At 44.6% G+C, this 23,567-nt stretch overlaps 1 protein-coding gene across 12 annotated transcripts in view; it reads left to right on the top strand.

The window, feature by feature from the left end:
* The first annotated feature begins 265 nt into the window (after positions 1-265).
* Positions 266-23,567, top strand: part of CAMTA1 (calmodulin binding transcription activator 1) — an 899,438-nt gene continuing 876,136 nt past the window's right edge. For 4 of the 12 annotated variants that reach the window (XM_082467637.1, XM_082467635.1, XM_082467634.1 and 1 more), the window contains exon 1: positions 266-17,158. In XM_082467637.1, the coding sequence (XP_082323763.1) occupies positions 17,134-17,158 (25 nt within the window). In that variant the 5' untranslated portion in view covers positions 266-17,133. The remainder of the gene's footprint in view (positions 17,159-23,567) is intronic. The other 8 variants (XM_082467622.1, XM_082467629.1, XM_082467636.1 and 5 more) reach the window with 4 other exon arrangements.

Below are 23,567 nucleotides of genomic sequence, written 5' to 3'. Positions count from 1 at the left end.
CAATGCAGGGGACAAGGGTTCGAGCCCTGGTCTGGGAAGATCCCACATGCCACGGAGCAACTGGGCCCGTGAGCCACAACTACTGAGCCTGCGCATCTGGAGCTTGTGCTCCGCAACAAGAGAGGCCGTGACAGTGAGAGGCCCGCGCACCGAGATGAAGAGTGGCCCCCACTTGCCACAACTAGAGAAAGCCCTCGCACAGAAACAAAGACCCAAAACAGCCAAAACTAAATAAATAAATAAATAAATAAATAATAAAAATAAAAAAAAAAAAAAAATGGAGTTACCATATCATCCAGCAATCCCACTCCTGGGCATATACCTGGAGAAAACTCTAATTTGAAAAGACTTGCGCACCCCACTGTTCATAGCAACACTATTTAAAATTAACCATTTTTAAGTGTACAGTTCAGTGGCATCAAGCACATTCACATTGTTGTGCAACCATCACCACCATCCATCTCCAGAACTTTTCATCTTCCCCAGTTGAACTCTGCACCCATTAAACACTCATTCTCCATTTTCCCCTCTCCCCAGCCCTTGGCAGCCACCATTCTATTCTCTGTCCCTATGCATTTGACTACCCTAAGGACCTCATATAAGTAGAATCCTATAATATTTGTCTTTTTGTGACTGGCTTATTTGTGACTTAGCGTAATATCCTGAAGATTCATCCATTTTGTAGCACTGTCAGAATTTCATTCTTTTTTGACAGCTGAATAGTATTCCACTGTATGAATACCATGTCTTGTTTATCCATTCATCCACTGATGGACACTTGGGTTGCTTTTACCTTTTGTCTATTGTGAAGAGGGCTACTATAAACATGGGTGTACAAATATCTGTTCGAGTCCCTGCTTTCAAACCTTTGGGGTATATGCCCAGAAGTGGAATTGCTGGATTATATGATCATTCTATGTTTGATTTTTTGAGGAACCCCCATACTATTTTCCACAGCAACTGCACCGTTTTACACTCCCACCAGTAATGTACAAGGGTTCCAGTTCCTCCACATTCTTGCCAACGCTTATTATTCTGTTCTTCTTTTTTCTCTCTTTTGATAATAGTCAATCTAATGGATGTGAAGTGGTTCTAACCTGACTTTTCTGTGGCTTTTTTCTCTATGGACACTTCCTTCTCAAAGGAAGTGTCCATAGAGACACTTCCCCTTCTCTCTTTTCCTCCACATTTTTTGGGTTTTCTTTTCTACTTTTCTGGTTGTTTTTTCCCCTCATTCATGCTAGCATTTTCCAGGGCTTCATCCAAGTTCTCTCATCCTATATACTCATGTACTCCTTATAACTCCTAACCTCCATATGCTCATAAACTCCATCTACTCATTGTATATTCATCGTAACTTCATCGACACCCTGACTTCACCTCCTGCTTGGACGGTGTGGATTCTCAAATCCTCATCCCTAATCCAGATTTTCCTGAGCTCTGGACTTGTATGTCCAATCATCTACTAAAAACAGGAGTTAAAAAGCATTTGAAAAAGATAATATTTGTGTCAGGCACAGGGGTGTGTGGTTTATAAGCACTTTGTCCTTTAAACTTTGTTTTTAATCCTTTGACACTCTCACCAACCCTATCGTTAACTCCTTACTGTTATTTAGTAAACTGAGGCTTAGGGAAGCAACTTCAAGGTCACTTTACTCCAAAGTCCATGTTTTTCATCCTGGCCCCCATATGACCATTACTGGCTATTCCAGACTCCTTCGACCAAACATTTCTCACCCTGAGATGTAATCATGTATTTTCTTCTGTCTCTATCACTGGACTAGAATATATGAGGACAGGGACAAAACTTTTTATTTTAAATTTTTATTTACTTCTGGATTCCCAGGTCCATAGTGCTTGGTGTCAGAATATGTGCCCAACTAGTGCTTGTTTAATATACGAATGACTGAGTGGACAGCATGCATCCACCATCTTTATTTATTTGTGATCACCTGACACCAGTGTCCCTGTTATGCATACATATCACGTAGGCTTCTACTAAAGAAATTAATATGATTCAATTTTTGTTGTTTTAGAACTAAACTTTCATGATTAAATGTTACGTGTAGGTAGAATCTCGCGTGATGTGAAATTGGATGCAATTTTTTTTTTTTCCTGGATAAGGGAAGAAATAGCAGAGAAATAATTCACAGATGCTAAGGAGAGAGGGAATTTAAATGTTTAATCTCACTATTAAGTAATTCAATGATATTTAATAATTATTTAATTATATTATTAATAATTATTTAATTTATTTAATAATTATTGTCCAGTATTTGCTTTTTCTTCAGAAGATAGCTATCATTCGAATAATAATAGTGAATTCATTTTATTTTTATTTATTTACTTTAAAATAGTCATTTCTCTTGCTTTCATGGTAGTGATATTCTTTTTATTTATTTATTTTTTGGCTGTGTCATGCAGCGTGTGAGATCTCAGTTCCCCTACCAGGGATCAAACCCACACCCCATGCATTGCAAGCGCAGAGTCTTAACCACTGGACCGCCAAGGAAGTCCCCGTGAATTCGTTTTAAAAGCAGAATTGCTGCTTTTAAAAACAATGTGTTTTTATTTGTAACTGCCCTGCAAAATGTATTGCTACTCCCACTGCCTTTCTGAGTTTTACTTAATAAATAAAATAATTTATTTTCAAAAAAAAACCCAATGTGTTTTAAAAACAGGTAGCATGCGTATGTTAAAAAAATCAGATAGCGTGGAAGGGTTTATGATGAGAAACCTCCTTCCCACCCCTGTCTCCGGACCCCAGGTCTTTATCTCAGCGGTAACCCCCTGTCACCACTTTCCTGGGTATCACTCCGAAGTGTACTCGGCATTCACAAGCATTTATAAATGCCCCCCCCCATCTTTCTTTTTTAAACAAATGAGATCACCTTGTTCTGCACCTGGATTTTTTCACTTTTTAATATATCTCAACAATTGTTCCATATCGATGCATGGAGGGCAGCCTCATATATCTTCCCGGGCATAACCAGCACTGCTGAAACTTTTCTTACCCAAGTACCTGGGGTGGCAGAAACGGCTAGGTGGCAGCAAGGACATGATTTATTTGAAATCACACCTTTATTTATTTGCCTTTCACACCAATTTTCCATTCTGCTTCCTAGTGCATCTGTGCTTATTTTAATATAAAGATCATATTTTAAAACAGTTGCTTTAGAAAGATGGGTTTGTGTATTCAGAGATTTATACACTTCTGCAGGCACGTGCACCCAGTTTAACATGGAAACATGACATCGCGGGACCATCACAGTGATGCTGTGAGGCAGGCAGGGCAGGGATTACCAAGCCTTTTCTGAAGATGAGGTGACTGGGGCCCAGCAATGTTGCGTGACCTGCCCCAGGTGACGGCAGAGGCAGGAGGGCACCAGCACCTGAGAACATGTCCCACTGCCTCTCAGGACACAGATGAAAGCTGATAGAAAACCAGGATCTTAAAAGACAAAGTGCATCCGGGTTTACATTGAAGGGATACTTATATAACATGTTTTGCTGAGTGTGGGATGAAAGACCTGGGAAATGTAGCCTTAGTTAATATTGCAGGAAATGGGATCAATGCTCTTTTTTTTTTTAAAAAAAAAACTAGCATTTTTAATTTATTTATCTTTTAAAAAATTAATTTATTTATTTTTGACTGTGTTGGGTCTTCGTTTTCTGTGCGAGGGCTTTCTCTAGTTGCGGCAAGCGGGGGCCACTCTTCATCGCGGTGCGCGGGCCTCTCACTATCGCGGCCTTTCTTGTTGTGGAGCACAGGCTCCAGATGCGCAGGCTCAGTAGTTGTGGCTCACGGGCTTAGTTGCTCCGCGGCACGTGGGATCTTCCCGGAGCAGGGCTCGAACCCATGTCCCCTGCATTGGCAGGCAGATTCTCAACCACTGCGCCACCAGGGAAGCCCCAATGCTCTTTTAAGAAGCACCAAAGTGTTGAATGTTAGTGTGAGAATAGCCCATGTAAGTTATGGGCTAAATTGTGCTCCCCTGAAATTCATTTCCTGAAGCCCTAACGCCGGGTACCTCAGAACGTGATTATATTTGGAGATAGGGCTTCAAAAAAGGTGATGATGTTAAAATGAGGTCATTAGGGTGGGCCCTGATTCAATATAACTGGTGTCCTCATAAGGAGAGGAAATCTGGACACACAAGAGAGACACCGTGAATGCTTGGGTGTAGAGGAAAGACCCTGCGAGGACACAGAGGGAAGACGGCCATCTACAAACCAAGAAGAAAGGCCTCAGGAGAAATCGAACCTGCCGAAGGGTTGACCTTGACTTGGTCTTGGACTTCTAGCCTCTAGAACTGTGAGAAAATACATTTCTGTTGTTTATGCCCCCCTGTCCGTGGTACTTTGTTATCACGGCCTGATCAGATGAATACAGCATCCATTCAAGGGCTGTCTTCTCCTCTATGTGAATTTCCTGCCTCTGCAACGACTTGGTTCCTTTGGATAGGGCCGGGCTGAGTGTTCACTCACTCATTCATTCATTCATTCAGTATTTACGGCACAGTGTCCTGTGCCTGGTCCAATCTAGGTGCCAGGCACACAGCAGTACCTGTGGCAAACTCCCTGTTATCCTGGAGCTACCATCGAACACCCCATGTCCAAAATGACCTGCTTGCCACTGTCTTCTCCAAGTGAGACACTGCAAACATTTACTAGAGAAAAAGGGGAAAGAAGAGACATTAAAAGTAAATTAAATGATCCAAATCACAAGTTCCAAATGTTTGTTTGTGTGCTTTTGCTTTTAAACATAAGCTTTGCTTATAGATTGCCTTGCTGACACGGACATGCAAGAAAAAGTAACAGAGGTGGATTCTAATTATGCTTCTCTTCATTATGAAAGTGGTTCAAAGTGCCCAGCACAGCCAATTTGCAGGCTGACGACTCTGACAGCGCTCAGAGCTATTGATTTTCTTGCCTGCGTTTGTGTGTTTCCAGAGACCACCCAGATTCAGCGAAGAGCCTGGATGTTACCGGCGCTGTTTAGGATCAGTTCCCCTCTTGGCAGGGAAGATGGGGGGTGAGACGGAATGACCAGCGTGTGGGTTGGCTTCTCTCTCCATCAGCAGCTCCACCTGCTTCCCCAGTCCTTTATGCTACTGGGTGCCAGAAAGAGCTAGAGAATCTGGCCATGACTCATCTGCCTCCCCAACTTTGCTCTCAGAATGTGCTCTCCGGACTTTTTCAGGCGAGCCTGAGTGGTTCATTGCAGGTACCCATCATTAATGTGCCTTTCACGCTTCTTAATTCCCTCCAGAACTTTAACAATCATCGCAAACACGGGCAGGGGATTCTTCCCAGAGCAAGGCATTCATCATGACGGTACCCAGACTCCAGTGCAGGAATTACTTCCATTGCCAGTGGGAAGAGGGAGCCAACAGGTATTTTTAAAGAGGCTCTATCCACTGGAGGATCGAAAAGAAAATATCCTCTTTGAGCATTTAGTCACACACATCAAAGGAAACAACAGTTTCAATCTTCATTTGCATCGTAGAGGCATTAGATGTGGTCCAGTTACACTGAGCTCCGCTTGAAAAGGCAGAAGTGCCAGTACTTTTCAAGCCTTGACGGAGACAGAGAGAAAATGCAGCCAGGCAAATAATATATCACCCTGCCAAGGCATTTTCCATTTTTAAAAGGACAGAACAATTTTACATTATTTCTGGAGCCTCTTTGCAGCAAATATCCCTTGACATTTGTTCCAGAGCCCTGTCCAACCAGCCTAAAAGCACTGGCTGGCCCCAGCCTGCTGTTCTCGTGTGCCGGGGCCCCCACTCTGACTTTTGGTCTTGAAGCACCAGATGTGAGAAGGACAAGAGGGCCCGTTTTTTTTTAGAAGCACAGGCAGATGGAGGCTGGCTCTGCAGAAGGGGCCAATAAAGACACCACTCTGGTGGAAAGAACATGGTGTTTCGGGTCACTTGAAGATGCCCAATGAAGAATCAACACTCAGGGTTTCGAGCCACAGGGGTGAAAAGGCAAGGAGGGTTTGGGATTTTCAGTGAACTCCCTAGAAGGCCCAAGGGGATTCAGAGATGAAAAACAATGAAGTGTGCTCGCATTTGATGGTGAGGCCTCCTGGGAAAGCAGAAAACGGTCACTAGTTCTGGAATCATTAGTACAAATGACTTCTAGTTAGGGTGACAAATGAACACATTTTCCCAGATCTGGAGAATCAAGGTTGGGCTATTTGGTTAAAATTTCCCAAACTCAGGTGGTCTCAGGTCGACACCTGGCCAAGTGTGAGGTCTTCTGTTAGAGGGCGAACTCTGGTTTTATTGTTTCTAATCCTCAGCCCTGGCTGGCCTGAAAAATCTCAGGACGCTGAATGATTAATTCCAACCTGCCCTAGAAAACGTTAGTCAGCTGGTAAAAGGAAATAGCCCAACGTGAAGGCAAGAAGAGCAAATTGACTTTATCTGTGAGTGATTATGCTTGACAAGATGAAAAAAGGAAGAAATCTTTTGTCACTGAAGAAAACTGTGCTTTGAGAAATCTTTGCACAAGTCTTAAGGCTCTGCGTTACACAGTTTGAATTAAAATGGAAATAATCCCAGCCCCCCTTTCTCTCCAAATAAACAGCAGAGAAACAAAACTTAATTTTCCCACGTTGACTGCAGCAGAGTTTTGGAAATCAGATCAGGAGTTCCAGATCTTCTCCAGAGCAGCACTTTCATTAACTAGCAGATATTCTCTTTAAAGAAAACTATTTCTGAATTGCTATTTACTACTAAAATGTTCATTTTCCTTTAAGTATTGTCACACATGCAGTCTGATTCTTTGTGGGTGGGAGAGTAAGGCAGATGGGTCTCTCCTCCAATAAAAACGAAGAGCCAATTTTCCTTCTGAAAGGGGAAAAGATCAGGACTTGAAATTATTCTTCTCATTTCACATTTATCTCGTACTCACAGCATCTGTCTGCTTAGAATTTGAAAGAATGAGTCGTAGGCAGGAAAACAAAATGTTTTGACTCAACCTATGACTCCAATTTTACTGCTTTTTTTCACTAATTAAAAACAAAATTAACCTTCTTTTAAAAATTCCAAACTCTTTTTTATATTTTCAGCATTTTTCTCTTCTATATCCACATGGCTAACTCCCTCACCTCTTTCGAGTCTTGGTCCAAATGTCAATTTCTTAATGACATCTACGTTGACCAAAAAATTGCATCTTCCCAGCATGGGTACTCCTGATCCCCTTCAAACTGCTCCACTTTCTATTTTTTCCATGACACTGATGGTCTTCTCACATACTACAGAATTTATTTCTTTATTATGTTTATTGTTCCCTGAGGATAAGCACCAAGAGACCTGGGATCTGGGTTTTGTTCAGTGATGTACTCTAATTTCGCAGAGGGGTGCCTGTCCCTTAGTAGATGCTCCATAAATGCCGAATGATGCAGCCACTACGGAGAACAGTATGGAGGTTCCTCAAAAAACTAAAAATAGAGCTACCATATGATCCAGCAATCCCACTCCTGAGCATATATCCGGACAAAACTATAACTCAAAATGATACATGCACCCCTATGTTCATAGCAGCACTATCTACAATAACCAAGACATGGAAGCAACCTAAATGTCCATTGACAGATGAATGGATAAAGAAGATGTGGTACACACACACACACACACACACACACACACACACACACACACACAAATGGAATACTACTCAGCCATAAAAAAGAATGAAATAATGCCATTTGCAGCAACATGGATGGAACTAGAGATGATCATACTAAGTAAAATAAGTCAGAAAGAAAAAGACACATACCATATGATATCACTTATATGTGGAGTCTAAGGTATGACACGGATGAACTTATCTACAAAACAGAAACAGACCCACAGACATAGAGAACAGACTTGTGGTTGCCGAGGGGGAGGAGGCATGGGGGGAGGGATGGAGTGGGAGTCTGGGGTTAGCAGATGCAAATCATTATATAGAGAATGGATAAACTACAAGGTCCTAGTGTATAGCACAGGGAACTATATTCGGTATCCTGTGATAAACCAAAACGGAAAAGAATATGAAAAAGAATATGTATATGTGTAAGTGAATCACTTTGTGGTACAGCAGAAAGTAACACAACATTGTAAATCAACTATACTTTTTAAAAAATATATATATTTATTTATTTATTTTGGCTGCACTGGGTCCCAGTTGCAGCACGTGGGATCTTAGTTGAGGCATGTGGACTTAGCTGCAGCATGCGTGTGGGATCTAGTTCCCCAACCAGGGATCAAACCCAGGCCCCCTGCATTGGGAGCACGGAGTCCCACCCACTGGACCACCAGGGAAGTCCCTCAACTATACTTCAATAAAATAAATTTTAAAAATGCTGAATGGGAATGTCAGGAAAAATTTGCCTGTGATTTGGAAACGAGGAAGAGCATCCTTTCAGCACAGTGTTGGGCACTGCCTAGTGGACCCTCTGGGGAGGAGCTGATTTTCCAGGAGCGAGCATCTTTAACTCCTTTCTGTGGACTCAGCAGAAGTAGAAAATTGAGAGTAATGCAAATGATTCTTGCCCATGGATGTGATTAATTTTTGTCCTACAGAAAAGATAACCCCAAATATGACACTTTATTGCCCTGTAGGATGTGAATGAATTTTGCATCTTTTAGCAAGCATTCTTCCTTGTCTATGAATATACCTGCGTTCTTCAAATTCTCCTTTGAACCGGTTTCAACGCCTTACTAGTTCCCTCATTAATTAAAGAGCTAAAGAAAATTCTCCGTACATATTCACTTTATTTCATGATTTTAAAAATTTTTTGAAAATTATGATTGAGTAAAAGAGTGAATTACACTCCCTCCCCTAGGAAACCTCATCACGTTCCATAGTTGTAGATGCCATTGAATGCTGGTTACTCATCAATTTTGTATCTCTTAGCCACAACCTCTCTGGGTTTCAGATGCATATATCCAGTTGCCTTCTTGATATCTCCACTTGGATATCTAATAGACATTTCAGAATTTAAAAGTCCTAAATGGAATTCTTATCCTTAACTTGCTCTGTCCCTGTCTTTAAGTGGCAACACCATTAACTCAGTTGCTCAGGCAAAATTCTAAGAGTCAAACCTTGGCCCAAAGCATTTCTTTCTTAAATAATTCACTTCCAATTCATCAGCAAAACCTAGGCAATATCTCTACCTTCAGTACATATTCCAAATCCACGTACCTCTTAGGACGTCCACTTTGGTCTAAGACCTGTGGCTGGTTTTTGTAAAGTTTTTTTGGAACATAGGCATACCTATTTATTTCCATATTGTCCATGGTTGCTTTTGCACTGCAATGGCAGTTGTGACAGTTGAGTAGTTGTGACAGAGACCATAGGGTCTGCAAAGCTTAAATATTTACTACCTGGTCCTTTACTGAAAAAAATTTGCCCCGCCCTGGTATGTTGGACTGAATCATGGCCCCCAAAGATATCAGGTCATGATCCCTGGAACCTGTAACTGTTACCTTATTTGGAAAAAGAGTCTTTGCAGATGTGATCAAGTTAAGGATCTTGAGATGAGGCAGATGATCCAGGATTACCTGGGTGGTCTCTAAATGCCATCACAAGCGTCCTTATAAGAGAGACGCAGAGGGAGATTTGGAACACACACACACAGGAGAGGGCAATGTGAAGATGGGGCAGAGAGAGATTTGATGCTGGCCTCAAAGATGGGAGTGGTGGCCGCAAGCCGAGGATGGTTGGCAGCCACTAGAAGCTGGAAGAGGCAAAGAAAGGTTATTCCCTGGAGCCTCCGGAGAGATCACAGCCCTGCCAACACCTTGATTTTGGTCCAGTGAAACTGACTTTTGGACTTCTGGCCTCCAGAACTGTGAGAGAAGAAACTTACGTTGTATGAAGCCACTAAGGTAACTTGTTACAGCTGCCACAGGAAACGAATGCACCTTGTTTAAGCCACCATCAAGTCTTGATGACTGCAAGAGTCTCCCAACAAGTCTCTCTGCTTCCTCTCTTGCTACGTTATAGGATATTCCGCACATCGTGGCAGGGGGATCCTTTTACAACACCACTGAGATAATACTCTCAGCTCAATACCCTCCAGCAGCTTTCTAGGACCATGGAATTCAAAGTCCTGTGTGAACTGGCTTTAGATTCCTCTTTGGATTCTTGTTCCAGAGCTCTTTCTGAGTGGTTTCATCACAGTTCCTACAACACACCAAGTGTGCATCTGCCCCAGGGCTTTTGCACTTGCTGTTCCCTCTGCCCAGAATATTCCTCCCCCCCATAACTGCCTGGCTCTCCTCAATTCCTACAGGCCTGAGACCTCACCTTATCTAAAGCAGCACCTTCATCCCTCCACCCCCTCCTTCTATGTTATTTTTTTCCCAGCATTTATCCTTCTCTAACCTGCGATCATACATTTGCTTGTTATCATGTCTCTCCCACTTCCATATCAGCTCCAGGAGAGCAGGATTTTTGTCTGTTTTGTTCACTGTTGTATCCCCAGCACCTAGAACCAGTATCTGGTACACGGGAGGCACTCAAAAAATATTTGTTGGATGAATGTACATGGCAAAAATATTTAAACCATATCAAATGAAGGGTAAGCCTTATTTTTTTTTCTGTTCCACCCTCAAAGGCAACTGCAGGCAATACATTTCGTGTTATTCTTCCAGAAACTTTTTCTGTGTATACAGGAATATCTATATATGCAATGAACATTGTATCTATACACACACAAGAATAGTATACATTATGCCCTGTGCCTTTCTTTTTTTTCAGTGACACATTTAAGCTGAAGAACCTTCCATAACAGCACACATTGATTTACCCCCATCTTTTTAATGGCTGTGTAATATGTCACAGCTTAATACACAAAGAAAAATACATTGCTCACTTTGTTTGAAAAACAGAAAAGCTAATGACAAGGCAATATCTCTGAGTCTACACCTTTTTTTATTTTCTAGGGTAGACAGCATCAGTCTGATTCTTCTTGGGCGCTGGCTTCTCAGTGACTGTCAAAGAAAACTATTGATAGTCTTTGATAGAGCGGCAGCTTTTCCCTTCAGGTGTTTTGACAGGTCATTTTACTTGCAACAACTAAACAAAGTTTCCTTAGAAGACTGAGAGTCGACATAAATTACATTGGAACGTGTTGCAGCAAATAAGTGACAAAACAGACAAAACAAATATGTGAGCCCTCCACATGGTCTCACCAGTCTTCAGTGGTAGCCGGGGGTGACTTCAGCAACCTTACCATCCCCCTCAGCCTCCTGGAAGCACCCCAGATAAACAGACAATGGACGTGCAAGCTGGGCCCTGCTGTGCATATGCTGAAGTCCCCTTGTCCCCTCCCTCCAATCACACTGTTCTCCCCAAGTCCTTGTTCTAGAGAGATTTTGGAGGCTCCACTGATGTCTCTCTGGGTGCCAGGAATCAGAGGTGGCATCCTGGTTTCCTAGATCTGTTTTTTCTTTTTCATTTTTTGGCCAGAGGTATTTTTATTTTATGTAATAAATACATATATAGTGTTAACAAAGTTCAAGGCATTATTCTAAGTTCTTAACAAAGATCAACTAATTTAATTCTTACAACAATTGTCTGAGGTTGGTACTATTATTATCTCCATTTTCTGGTTAGGAAATCTCAGAGAGGTGAAGGAACTTGCTGGAAGTCACACAGCTGGTGAGCGAGAGTCATGACGTGAACCCAGGCAGTCTAGTTCCCGAGTCCACTGTCTTGCTGGTCTCCTAGATCTGTTAACTTTGGAAGTCATGAAGTGCCCATCCGAACCAGCAAAGCCCCATCTCTTTAGCATTTTCCCTCTTTAGAAAAAAAAAAAAAAAAGGCATTTCTTTGGTCCTGAGTTTGGATTGAATAAAAGAAACTATCCGGCTGTCATACCAGAAGGCTCAAGAGGGAGGGGAAAGACTCCAGTTTTAAAGGGAAAGTCTAGAAAAAACTGGGTTGACTCTTTATTCGGGTATGGAGGTGAGATACATCCTATCAAAGGCGTTTAGCTGTAACTCCAAGGAGGGTCCCTGGAGAGCGGGTGCACTCAGATATGTTGTATGTAATAGTTGGGTGATGTGGAAAGATTTTATGATTGTTTAAACAACTTCTCCTTTTCTACTGAAGTATAGTTGATTTACAATGTTGTCTTAATTTCTGCTGTACAGCAAAGTGATTCAGTTATATATATATATATATATATATATATACATTCTTTTTATATGTTCTTTTCCATTGTGGTTTATCACAGGATATTGAATGCAGTTCCCTCTGCTATACAGTAGGACCTGTTGTTTATCCATTCTATATATAATAGTTTGCATCTGCTAATCCCAAATTCCCATTCCATCTCATCCTCACCCCTCCTCCCCCTGGGCAACCACAAGTCTGTTCTCTATGTCTGTGAATCTGTTTCTGTTTTCTAGATACATTCATTTGTGTCATATTTTAGATTTGACATATAAGTGATATCATATATTTGTCTTTCTCTTTCTCACTTATTTCTCTTAGTATGATCATCTCTAGTTCCATCCATGTTGCAGTAAATGGCATTATTTCATTCTTTTTCATGGCTGAGTAGTATTCTATTAAAAAACATCTCTTGAAACCCCTATTGCGATGGATAATGTTCTGTTCTTGTATTTTTAAAACTTATTTTTTTAAAAGTTTCACTTGATGTGGACCATTTTTAAAGTCTTTATTGAGTTTGTTACAATATTACCTCTGTTTTATGTTTTTTGGCCTCAAGGCACGTGGGATCTTAGCTCCCCAACCAGGGATCGAACCCGCACCCCCTGCAATGGAAGGCGAAGTCTTAACCACTGAACCGCCAGGGAAGTCCCTGTTCTGGGTTTTAACATTAAAAGGAAAACAAAACAGCCAGAAGTGGTGTGGTTGGTCCTTGTACTACTGTCCATTCTGCCTTACTACACTTCAGTAAATACTGAACAAGGGAAACCACTTATTCATTTCAAAATTTCAGCAGATTACTGGTCCGCAAATTGGGCCTTTTATGTTCAAATTATATTTCAAGTGAGCTGAAATTCAGGTCTACTAGGCCTAGATATCTCCTTATATTTGGGGTATCAGACAAGTCTTTACTCTTGTATACTGATGGTAGATATTCCGAGATTGCAATGGTTGCCAGAATTGCTGAACGGACATGGGGGGAGGAGGGAAGATGAGTGTTTGCAGGATAGGGAAAACAAGGAATATTAGTGAAAGGTTTGTTCTCAGAAGCTCACAAGTTTTCATTATTTTTTATCTTGAAAAGGCAAGGGGACAAAGGATCTCTCTGTATTATTTCCTACAATGGCATGCAAATCTACAGTGATCTTGAAATTTAAAAAATTAATTAAAGGAAAGGCAAGGGGAGAAACTTTTTGGAAGCAGGACTTTTGGATACCATCATTACCTTTCTAAGCTAAGGAAGGCATAAATAGAATAATTATTTCTTTCTTGACCTGTGTTGGTGAGTTTCCCTTTTAGGAGTCTTTGAGCTCTCAAATGGGTTCAGTTCAGTCCTTGCTTTTGTCTCTCAACCCAGTAACATGGAGCTTCAGTACCTTGAGTTTAAGGAAGCAAGTCCAAGCACTTTTATTATTATCATCAGCAGTAATAATGGTCACTTTAATTACTTCAGAAAGCTGACCAGGAAACAACGCTCTTTTACAAGTCTTTCTGAGGTAAAAAGTAACCATTTAATATTCCCACTATTTACCTATGTCTATGTGGTCCTGGACAGTAACATTCTTTCCTTGAAGAACATTAGGGCCAAAATGGCCAAGGATTCAAAGGACGGGATGGGGTGTCCAGCACATCTTCTGACTCCTCTGGTTTCCAACTGGGCTTTTAGCAACTCAGGTCACTTCCCTTACTGGAAGTACCCACCTCTTCGTTACCCTCCCAAGCAAAGGCAAACACCAGCTGTTATGAACTGAATGTTTGTGTCTCCCCCCAAATTCATGTGTTGAAACCCTACCTCCCATGGGATGGTATTAGGAGGTGGGGCCTTCAGGAGGTGATTAGGATTAAATGAGGCCATGGGGCATGGGTGTGCCATGACGGGGTTAGTGTCCTTTTAAGAGTCATGAGACAGTTTGCTTCCCCTCTCTGCTCTCTGTCATTTGAGGATGCTCCCTGATCTCCGACTTCCAGCCTCCAGAACTGGGGGAAGTAAATTTCTGTTGCTATAAGCCACCCAATCCTTGGTACTTTGTTACAGCCTCCGGCATGGGCTAAGACACCAGCTGGCCAGTCCACCCCAAAACATCTCATTCTCCAGCCCAGAGGCTTTCAAACTCATTGATCTCAGGATACATTTACTACACTCATAAAAATAACTGAGGACTCTGAAGAGCTTTTGTTTTGTGATTTGTTTATCTGGTGTGCATGGGCTGTACAGAAATACAAAAAATATTTATTAGTTCATTAAAAATAGAAACTCATTACATGTTAACATACATCATATTTTTTATAACTACATTTTCCAAAAACAAAAAAAGTTAGTGATAAGAGCAGCATTGTTTTACAGTTTTACAGGCTGCACTCGAGGCCCAGGTGATATTCATGACCTTCTCCTGTGTCCCCACTGCACCTTGACCTGCTGTTGTTCATATCTGTTAACCCTGCTAGGCTGTGAGCTCCTTGGAGGGAGACACTCAACTTTATTCAACCTTACATCCTCAGGATCTAACAGAGTCTGGTATCTAGTACACACTGGATAACATTATTTTTAAATTTAAGTATATGTTTTAATTATAAAAACAGCATAGCTATATTATATGAAATAGAGACAATAAGAGAAACCACTCACAATACCCCAAATATCATTTCTTGGGTGTATTTTATATCAGTCTTTTTTCAAAATGCAGTTTTTTCTACCTGGAATCACATCATATATAACAAGTGAATGCCATAATTTTGAAAACTTTTTTCCCCCCACCTAGCAATGGGTAAACTTTTCTTTCTGTGTCTAATGTCTGCGACTACCATGATGTTTTATTGTGTAGATACAACACAATTTAGTTATTAAACATCCAGCATTAGCACAATTTTTTTTTTTTGTAACAAATATGGTGATTCTGTGAAGAATACCTTCACACATATAGCTTTTTGGCATTCAGTGTTATTTCCTTAGAATAGATTCCCAGAAGTAAGATTACTGGGTCAAAAGATGCAGACTTTTTATGGCTTTTAATACATACTGTAAAATTGCTTTTCAAAAGGGTTACATTAATTTTCAAGGCCACCAGCACTTTTAAGAATATGTTTCACCACACAGATCGTCAACATAGGTGGTATTAAGAATGCTAATTGATAAAATATTGTACCCTCGTTGTTAAAATTTTGCATTTTTTGACCCTCATAAAATGAAAGTTTGTTGAAGAATTAGTGTATAATACAAAACATTCTTTTGGGACATCTTTACTTCTGAAAAACTTAAGAAATTTTCAGTTGTGAAGACGAGAAAAAGAACACATGTTGTTAGGATTGGCACAAAATTCACTTTGACAATCAATCTTGGTGCCAAAATACTCAAACGAGGACCTTTCGCTGCTGCTGGTAGCTGTCATCCACGGGAAGCAAAGGACAAAACAAAATGTAGAGGATTGAAAGGTTCTCACTGCAAACCGTACCAGATTCACACAGAGCGGTTGGAGCTCTGCTTTTCATTCAACTTTTCTTCCTTTTTTTTAAAACTTGGAGATTTCAGCCCTCTCCTTTGTTTCCGGTCTTACCTGCCCACGTGCACAATTCCCGAATTTCTGTGGGAGGGGGCATTTTCATCTTTGCCATCTCATCTGGCTTTAGGCTTGTCTGTACAGTGTGTGCTGGTTTACTAGATGTGGACGGATTTCCAGAGAAGCTGCAGCGGTGTGTCTGTTCCCCCCCAGGATGGATCCTAACCCGCTTCTGGGCTCTCTCCCCGCGACTGAAACCCAGCTGGTCTTCCCACTTCGCACGGGGCGTGAGTGCGGTGGACGCCGGAATATTTGATCGGAAAAGCCACGAATGTGAGCCCAGGACCGAAGCAAACTTGGCTTGCCTCGCCCACCGAGCACGCTCGCCGAGTCTTGACGTTTCTATATGATTCTGCTCAGCGGCCTCATCCTGGGACAGGCATCTATGAGTCATCGGATCTGCGGGTCACATGGCCAACGTGACCAAAATAAAGTTTCAGTATTTTAAGCCTCTAGAAAAGGGGACAACGGAGCACACCGGGGGCGGGCAACGACAGGCACAAGCGGGCCAGGCACCCGCTCGAGGGGCCGCGGCGGAGCTGGCCGAGGGGGCGGGGCGCCGGTGAGGGGGAGGGGAAGGGGCGGGGCCTGGCGGAGGCGCGCCCCTCCCCCACAGCCCGCAGCGACGCCCGGACCCCAGGGCCAGCTGGCTCTAGAGCGCGGCGCCCGGCCGACGCCAGCCCCGAGGCCCCCGGCCCCCGCTGCCCCCGGAAGCGACAGGCCGAGGAATCCCGGAGATTCCGCCGCGTCCTCCACTGCCACCGGGACCCCACGCGCCGGCAGCGGCTTCCCCGGGAACGTCCTTCAGCCCCGGGAGCACGCGGGAAAAGCCCCAGCGCGCCAATGAGCGAGCGCCTTCCTCATGACGGTCACGCTCGGGGGCGGGGCTTCCCTTCGCCGCTCCCGAGTTACGGGAACCCCCTTTGATTGGTCTGGACGGCCTGGGAAACACTGTAGTAACGCCCAATCAAAACGCCACGTCTCGGCCTCGAGGAAATATTCCGTGTCGGCCCCTTCCTGATTGGGCAGCTCTTTCGTGCTCTGGCCACTGGAAAGCTTTGTTTAGGTCTGGAAGGCGGGCTTTCCTGGGAGTGGGTGGGGAGGGGGCGTTGATTCTTGACCAATCCTTTCATTCCGTTGGGTGGTGACTAGCCAATGGGCCGGATGGATAGGACGCTCCTCCCGGAGAGTAGTGAGACCCCTGGTGCGGGGCGATTGGTGGCGGGAGCGATGAGTGGCAGCCGCGCGGCCCAACGGGCTCAGTGCGTGGGCCGCGGGGCGGGGCCAGGGCGGGTGCGCGGCGGCGGCGGGGTGGCTGGGCCGGCGGCGGCGGCGGTACGAGGCGCGCGCTCGGGGTCCCGGTCGCGAGGAGGAGGAGGATGTGGCGCGCGGAGGGGAAATGGCTGCCGAAAACAAGCCGGAAGGTAAGAGCCGGAGCGTGAGGGCCCGGGGGTGGCGCGGCGGGCGGCGGGACCCGGCCCCGCCGGACATCCCGGGCATCGGCGGCGCCGGGCGGGAGCGCGGGGGCGCGGCGGCGGCGGCGGCGGCGGCGGGCGGGGGCCCCGGGCCGGGGAGGGGGCGGCGGGTGGGGGGGCGGAGCGCGGCCGGGTCCTGAGGTGACACGCGGGGCGGCGGAGCGCGGCGCCGCACACCCCCACCCGGGGGCGGGCTGGGGCCGGAGGGGCGGGGGGCCGGCGGGCGGGGGCCGGGCCCAGCGAGGAGGAGGAGCCGCGGAGGGAGGGCCGGCGCCTCCCCCACCCGGACCGGGCATCCCCGCCGCTCCCGGGCCCGGCGCGGCCCCCGCCCCCCGCCCCCCGCGCCGGGCCCGGTGGGGGCCGCGGGGCGGAAAGTTTATCCTCCTCAGGCCCCCTCCGGCCCCGCGCCCCGCTGCCCCGGACCGGTCCCCGTCGGGGCACGGCCGGCGCTCAGCCTCGCCGTCCCTGGTTCTCGGCGGCGGGGCCGGGCAGTCTCTGTCCAGCCTCACCCTGGAGCCCCGTGGGCGCCTCCCAGAGCCGGCGGGGTCCCCGCGCTTCTCCCCACCAGGGGGACCCCCTCCTGCTGAGCGTTCCCGGGCCGAAGGGCCTCGTGTGACCCCTCCCCCTTCCGTTCCTGGGAGGGGGCCTGCGCAGCATCCCCGCCCCCAGCAGTCGCTCCCATCCTACTCTTGCCCTTGCACCCCTCGCAGCCAGGAGGGTGGGGTCTCCGTTCCTGTGGCAAGTGATGCTCTCCATATTCCCTTGCCCTTTACCTTCTGTGACCCTGATCCTCCTTTGGTAGAGGGGTCCGTATCATTTTCTCATCCTCTGTGGAATCTTTTGGTGCCTCTGCACACCATCTATTGACCCTTTTGTCAGGACAAGGGGACTCGGGCTCCCCACGTTCTTCTTCCCTCAGCCAGTGGATAGTGGGGGCCTGTGCAGCTCTGAAGTCATTTCTAAATAGGAAAGCACATACTTCTTACAGATTATGCACGCTCTCCGCACACTTTCCTGGGTTAGGGTGAGCTCATTTCCTGAATACCCTTTGAGTTGCCCTCTCTCTCTTTTGGGAGGAACTGGACATTCCCGTGCCCCTTTCCCCATCTGTCTCTCCCCCCTGACACGTCTCTCTCCTTGGAGTTTCTCGTCTGGGTGAGGGTGGTTGCCCCATCAGATGTAGGGCCGGGGTCCCGGCAGTGACGGCCTGTGTCTGAGGGAAACGGGTCTATTTTTGCTTCCAGTTCACTCTTGCTCTTAGGTCGGGGCAGCATTCATCAGTTGACGCTACCCTCCCCCCCCAGAAAGAGGTTCATGTGCCCTTGGCTTTTGGTGTTCGGATTACTGTCTTCTGTGCAGTGAGAACCAGACTTCGTACATCCTACATTCAAGAGACTTTGAACCTTCCCTGGAAATAAACTTCCCATTTCTTTTTTAAGAGAACTCATATCCTCCTTATGGCTTCTGTTTCCCAGTCAGCCATATTTAGTGAGCCTGTTACCTTGACTTTTTCTAATTTTCTTAAATTGTATTCATGTTGGCTGGGTAAGAAGAAGCCATATGCCTTTCCATCCAGAAAAGGGAGTGTAGACACCCATGTCGCCCACATGCCATTCGGGAAGAGGTTGCTGGTGTGCTCCTTGTTGTACTAGAACCTTCCTTGGGCCCTGGTGTTGTCTCTCGTGGGATCCAAACATTTCTTTCGATCTTATAGGTTTCAGGTGAAGGGGAAATTTAGATGCTTTCTGGTCTTTTGCTGCTCTGGTTCCCTTTTGGCAAAAAATGATACTATGCATTTGTTTATATATATATAAACGCACATAGGCATGTATTTATATGTGAAATCACATTCGTTACCTATACACAGGAAGTTGGAAGGGTTAGATGACTGACTGTCTGTACACCTTGGGTGTATATGGGGACCTTGACGTGTAAGGACATAGCTGTGTATCAGTGTTGTTGGTAACCCTTCAGGCTTAGAGGAATCAGGAGACTCATTGATAAATGGCCAATTCTTAACCACTCTTTCCTTTGTCATTTGTACTGTACTGAATAAGCAGAATGACATCCTGAATGTCCACCAAGTCCCTGAATACACAAAGTGTAGAGGGCTTGCCCATGTGCACCAAAACTTAGGCATTCTGAATTTAGGGGTGGTCTTCTCTGCTTGGTTCTTCACGGGGTGAAAAGTTCCCATCTTGACTTCTTTACTGCTGTGTAAGAGAGAGAGATTTCATGTATTTTGGGCGAAGGATAGGGGCAGGTGAGAAGAATATGTGTTTCTGTGACAGAACTAGGAATGAATGGCCATAAATATGTCACTGTTTTATTTTGGCCATTTAAATAATTGAGAGAGGTTGTGCACATTAGGAAAAGGTACCTTTGGGAAGGCCTGCGACACTTAGTGGAAGGGTGGGAGGGGTGATTCTCCAGGTTCTCTCTGAGCATCACAGTTGTGTATTTGAACATTTCCGCTTGGCTCTGGGGCCCCTCCCCCCTCCCTCCCATAGCTGGAATGGCTGCTGGGTGCCTCACTCAGCAGCCCCGTCTTACTTTGGGACCGGCCGAGTGTGGAGACCCGTCCTCCCCGACAAGCTTTGTCAGGACTGCGCTCTTGGACCTTGAAGCGCTTTTCTAGCGAGGAGACTCTCCACCTGGGTTACTGAGTCCGGGGCAAGGTTACCGGGAGGATTGCTCAGCATGAGTCGTTGACTTCACGACTTTGCCCCTCAGTCAGTATTGAGTTATCCAGTGGATATCGTACCCGTTGTCGGAAAGTTGTGCTTTTGACCTCAATTTCGTTTTTTTTTCGGTTTTTAAAAGTTTTTATGCTATTTCTCTTCCGCCTGCATCTATATTCAGTTGATGGAATTGTGTCTTTTCAGGGTGTAGTGTTAAGGACCCTGGGAAAACCAGAGTTGACTATCTGCTGTATGCGTTGGCGTGTTCCCAGCAGAGTCCTCTCTCTTCCAGTGGTGGATCCTGTCCTGCCCTTCCCTGTACCACCGACTGCCTTTTGGAATTTTCCCTGCCCACCAGGGTGCTCCATTCCATGGGCAGTAGAACGAAAATGGTAAAGGTTAGAGGGACACACCGGAGGTTAGTGTGCAAAGTTCACGTTCCTTTCTTTGAGCTTGATGCAGTTGTGCTTTCTGTGTCACCTGTCCCCGTAGATTATTGGAGATCAGCTTTTCCTCTTACTCTTCCAGTGTGCGGTCAGGTAGACAGGTTCTGTTCTCTTAATGACTTTTTTATATCTTTCTGTTAGAGCATCACTCTCCCCTGCCCGCAGTCCCCTCTCCCCTTACCCCCAGCTTTCTGGACAAGGTTGGGTGACCCACGGGACATCTCTTCCCTGGGCTTTTTGAAGACCTGACTTATCCTGCGCCTGGGAAATGTTGGGTTTCTTCATCTCATTGTGCAGTGGATTCAGAACGTTGACGTGTTCGCGGCAACCTCTAGTCACGGTCAGATTGGGTCAGATTTTCCTTTTCCAAGCAGTAGGGTTGCTCTTGCCTCCTCTTTGAGACGTCTTTATATATCCTGCTTAGCCACGTTTTTCCATTTCTTTAGTTTTTAGGCTTTCCTCTTAAAATAACCTATTCTTTAGAGTCAGGTGCCATTATTTTAGCTCTCTGTTTATGCTGGGTGTGGCCCCTGTGCCTGGTGGGATTATATTTCTTTCTGGCTGCTTCTCAGTTGGCCCATCTTCTAGCTTAACATTTCTTTCTTCCGTTCCTCATTCCTCTGGGTCGTTCTTCATTTCCCATTTCCTGTGTTTTGGGGAAATACATCTTTGTGTGCAGTTGTACTTCTTTCTAATTTCCTTATGGAAAAAGCAACAGAAGGTGATTCTCATGTTCTCTTCCTTTCCCCTCCTAGTTGTGCGCATTGCCTCCTCTGTGGGACCTTTGAATTTGGCCTTTTGGAGAGAAGTTGTTTTTACATCCACGTTCCCATCACTGAGTGCATTCATCCTGGAGACCTTCATTCGCTGAGCTTGTATTACGTGCAGGGATCTGTGTGTGCATGGGGGGGGGGGTCATGTGACTCTGCTTGAGACCATAGGGGTCTTGTTAGCCTTTTAGTGCGAATGACATTACCGTATATCTTGTGCTTGTCTTTTTATGTATTCATGTAAGGAATTCTTTTCTGAACGTTGGATTGTAATCTTACAAAGAGATACTCTAATAGTGTACTATCCCATTGAGCTTTTTCCTGTCCCTGCAGGAGTCGGGGTGGTGGAGGGGGTGGAGGGCAGACTGGGAGAAGCACTCAACAGCCTTCCTTCAGACTGTGTGTGGGGTGTGTGTGGGTGTGGGTGTGTGTGTAGAAGGAGTAGTCAATCTTCTTCCTAAATGTCTAGGTATAACTTTTAGGTCATTTAGGTATATGTTGATTGGGATGCTTGTATAACATTTGAACAGCAGCATAGTAGGAATTGTATAGAACATGCAATCAAATACATCCTTTATAGAAGGAAGTGATGATAGAAAATTTTCTCTTATGATTAACTGGTAAATTTCATATTATCAGATAGTAAGGACTGTATGCGCTGTTGGTAGATTTTCGCTGCCAGGAAGTGTTATATCTAAATTTTACGCCTAATTGTAGTGACCATTCTTAGGCTAGGTATCTGGTATACATATCACTGCTTTTGTTTATTATGTGACTTTTAATTCTTTACATTTTTTATTGGTACTGTTATTTGTGTCTTTTCTTTATTTTGGTAAATAGCCTTATAGTATTTTGGGGTGTAGGTTTGGTGTACCTAATGATGACAGTAATGATAAAGAATTAACCTGAAATGCACTTTTTCTTTTCCTCCTATGTTAAATCAGATTTCCCCTCTACAGTATCTGTAGAAACCAATTTTGCTAGTATTTCACTCTTAAGAAGAGCTCTTGTTTAAGATTGTTGTAGTATGGGGTTTGCCGTTGTCCTTTATCTGTGTGAATATGTGACTGAATATTTTCTGTGGGGACAAGGTGATGTGTGTTTCTGTTGTATTTCCATTATAACAGATCATTTTCTAAAATGTTCTGTATCTTCTAGAATCACTTACCATGACCTTTTTTTTTCTTTTTGATGTTCTAGATGATTTAAATCCTACCTCCCTTTCTTCCCACAAGGTTTGTTTATTGCCCTTTTCATTGTTATTATAAAAAAAAATTTGTAGATCTACTGTATTTATAGCTTTTCTGTCATTCAGTAAAGAGGGATGCTCACCATTCTTTTTGTCCTGTAGTAAGAGGCAGTGTTACTTCTTGAAGGGAGATGGAATGGGATTTAAGCCACAAGGTAAGGGGTGAAGGTAGTATTTGTAACTGGATAGCATCCTCGGTGAAATACTGTGTCCTTTTGGTGCCTGGGCCTCCCTGTGTAGAATTCTGGAAATTTTTGTTTTTGCTGCATTTAGCCAACTTCTTTCTGTTTCTTTGGCTTGATAATGATACACCTCTTTGGGCAGAGGCAGCAAGTGTACTATTGATACTTCATTTGGGGCCTTCATTCACGAGGTAGTGTGGGGTCTTCTAATATCACGCTGCCTGTCTTAGTACCATCTCTGGTCTTTGGTGTCTTTGAGGGTGAGGGCAGGAAGTGTTCTGGCTCTGCTTCTATGTCCATAGAACATGAGTTAGGATGCACGGTCATTCACCCCCTATTCCAGATTATAGTGTGTAATCTGTCTTTCTTTTCTTTTTATTTATGTGTGAATACCTAATCAGGTTCAGGATATAGTTGATCAGACGATGTTAGATCCCTGTATCTTGTGCCATCCATGGATGTCGTGGCCATCAGTCCTGCGATGAAGATGTGTTACCATTCTGTTATTAGAAAGAGGGACTTGTAAACGTATAGATGGTCTTCCATCCTGTGATATTTGTCATGTATTTGTAAGGAGAGTGTTTCTCTGTATATATTGACAAGGACAGCCATCCTTGAATTTTTTATATGGTGGGACGAAGTAAAGGGTGGTTTTTTTTTTTTCCCCATCAGTATGCTGGCTGTGTATTTCTAAGGTTCTGTTGCATCTTTCTGCTTTGAACGCCATTGCTTGTAGAAGGTCATGGGCCTCCTTGTGTAAAGATTGGTAATGCTTCCTGAGCATTTTTTAGTTCATTACCCTGGACTAAAAAAGAAATATTATGTACCCCACCGCAAAGAGAGGCCAAGTGTCAGCCACATTACTTCCCTTTTCACTTTTTTTTAAGAGGGTTTTTCATTTACTTTCAGCTGATTGACATACCGTAAGCTGGAATGACCAGAGATATTTTTGAAATGGTTCTTCTACATTCACCCCAGTGTTTTGCTCATTCTTGGTAGAATTGCATGTTCTCTTCCACGTGAGTCCCTC

The sequence above is a fragment of the Balaenoptera physalus genome (genome assembly GCF_965194825.1).
Source record: "Balaenoptera physalus genome assembly, chromosome: 1".
Taxonomy (NCBI): Eukaryota; Metazoa; Chordata; class Mammalia; order Artiodactyla; family Balaenopteridae; genus Balaenoptera; species Balaenoptera physalus.
Note: the sequence above shows the minus strand (reverse complement) of the source record. Positions and strands in the feature narration are given on the sequence as shown.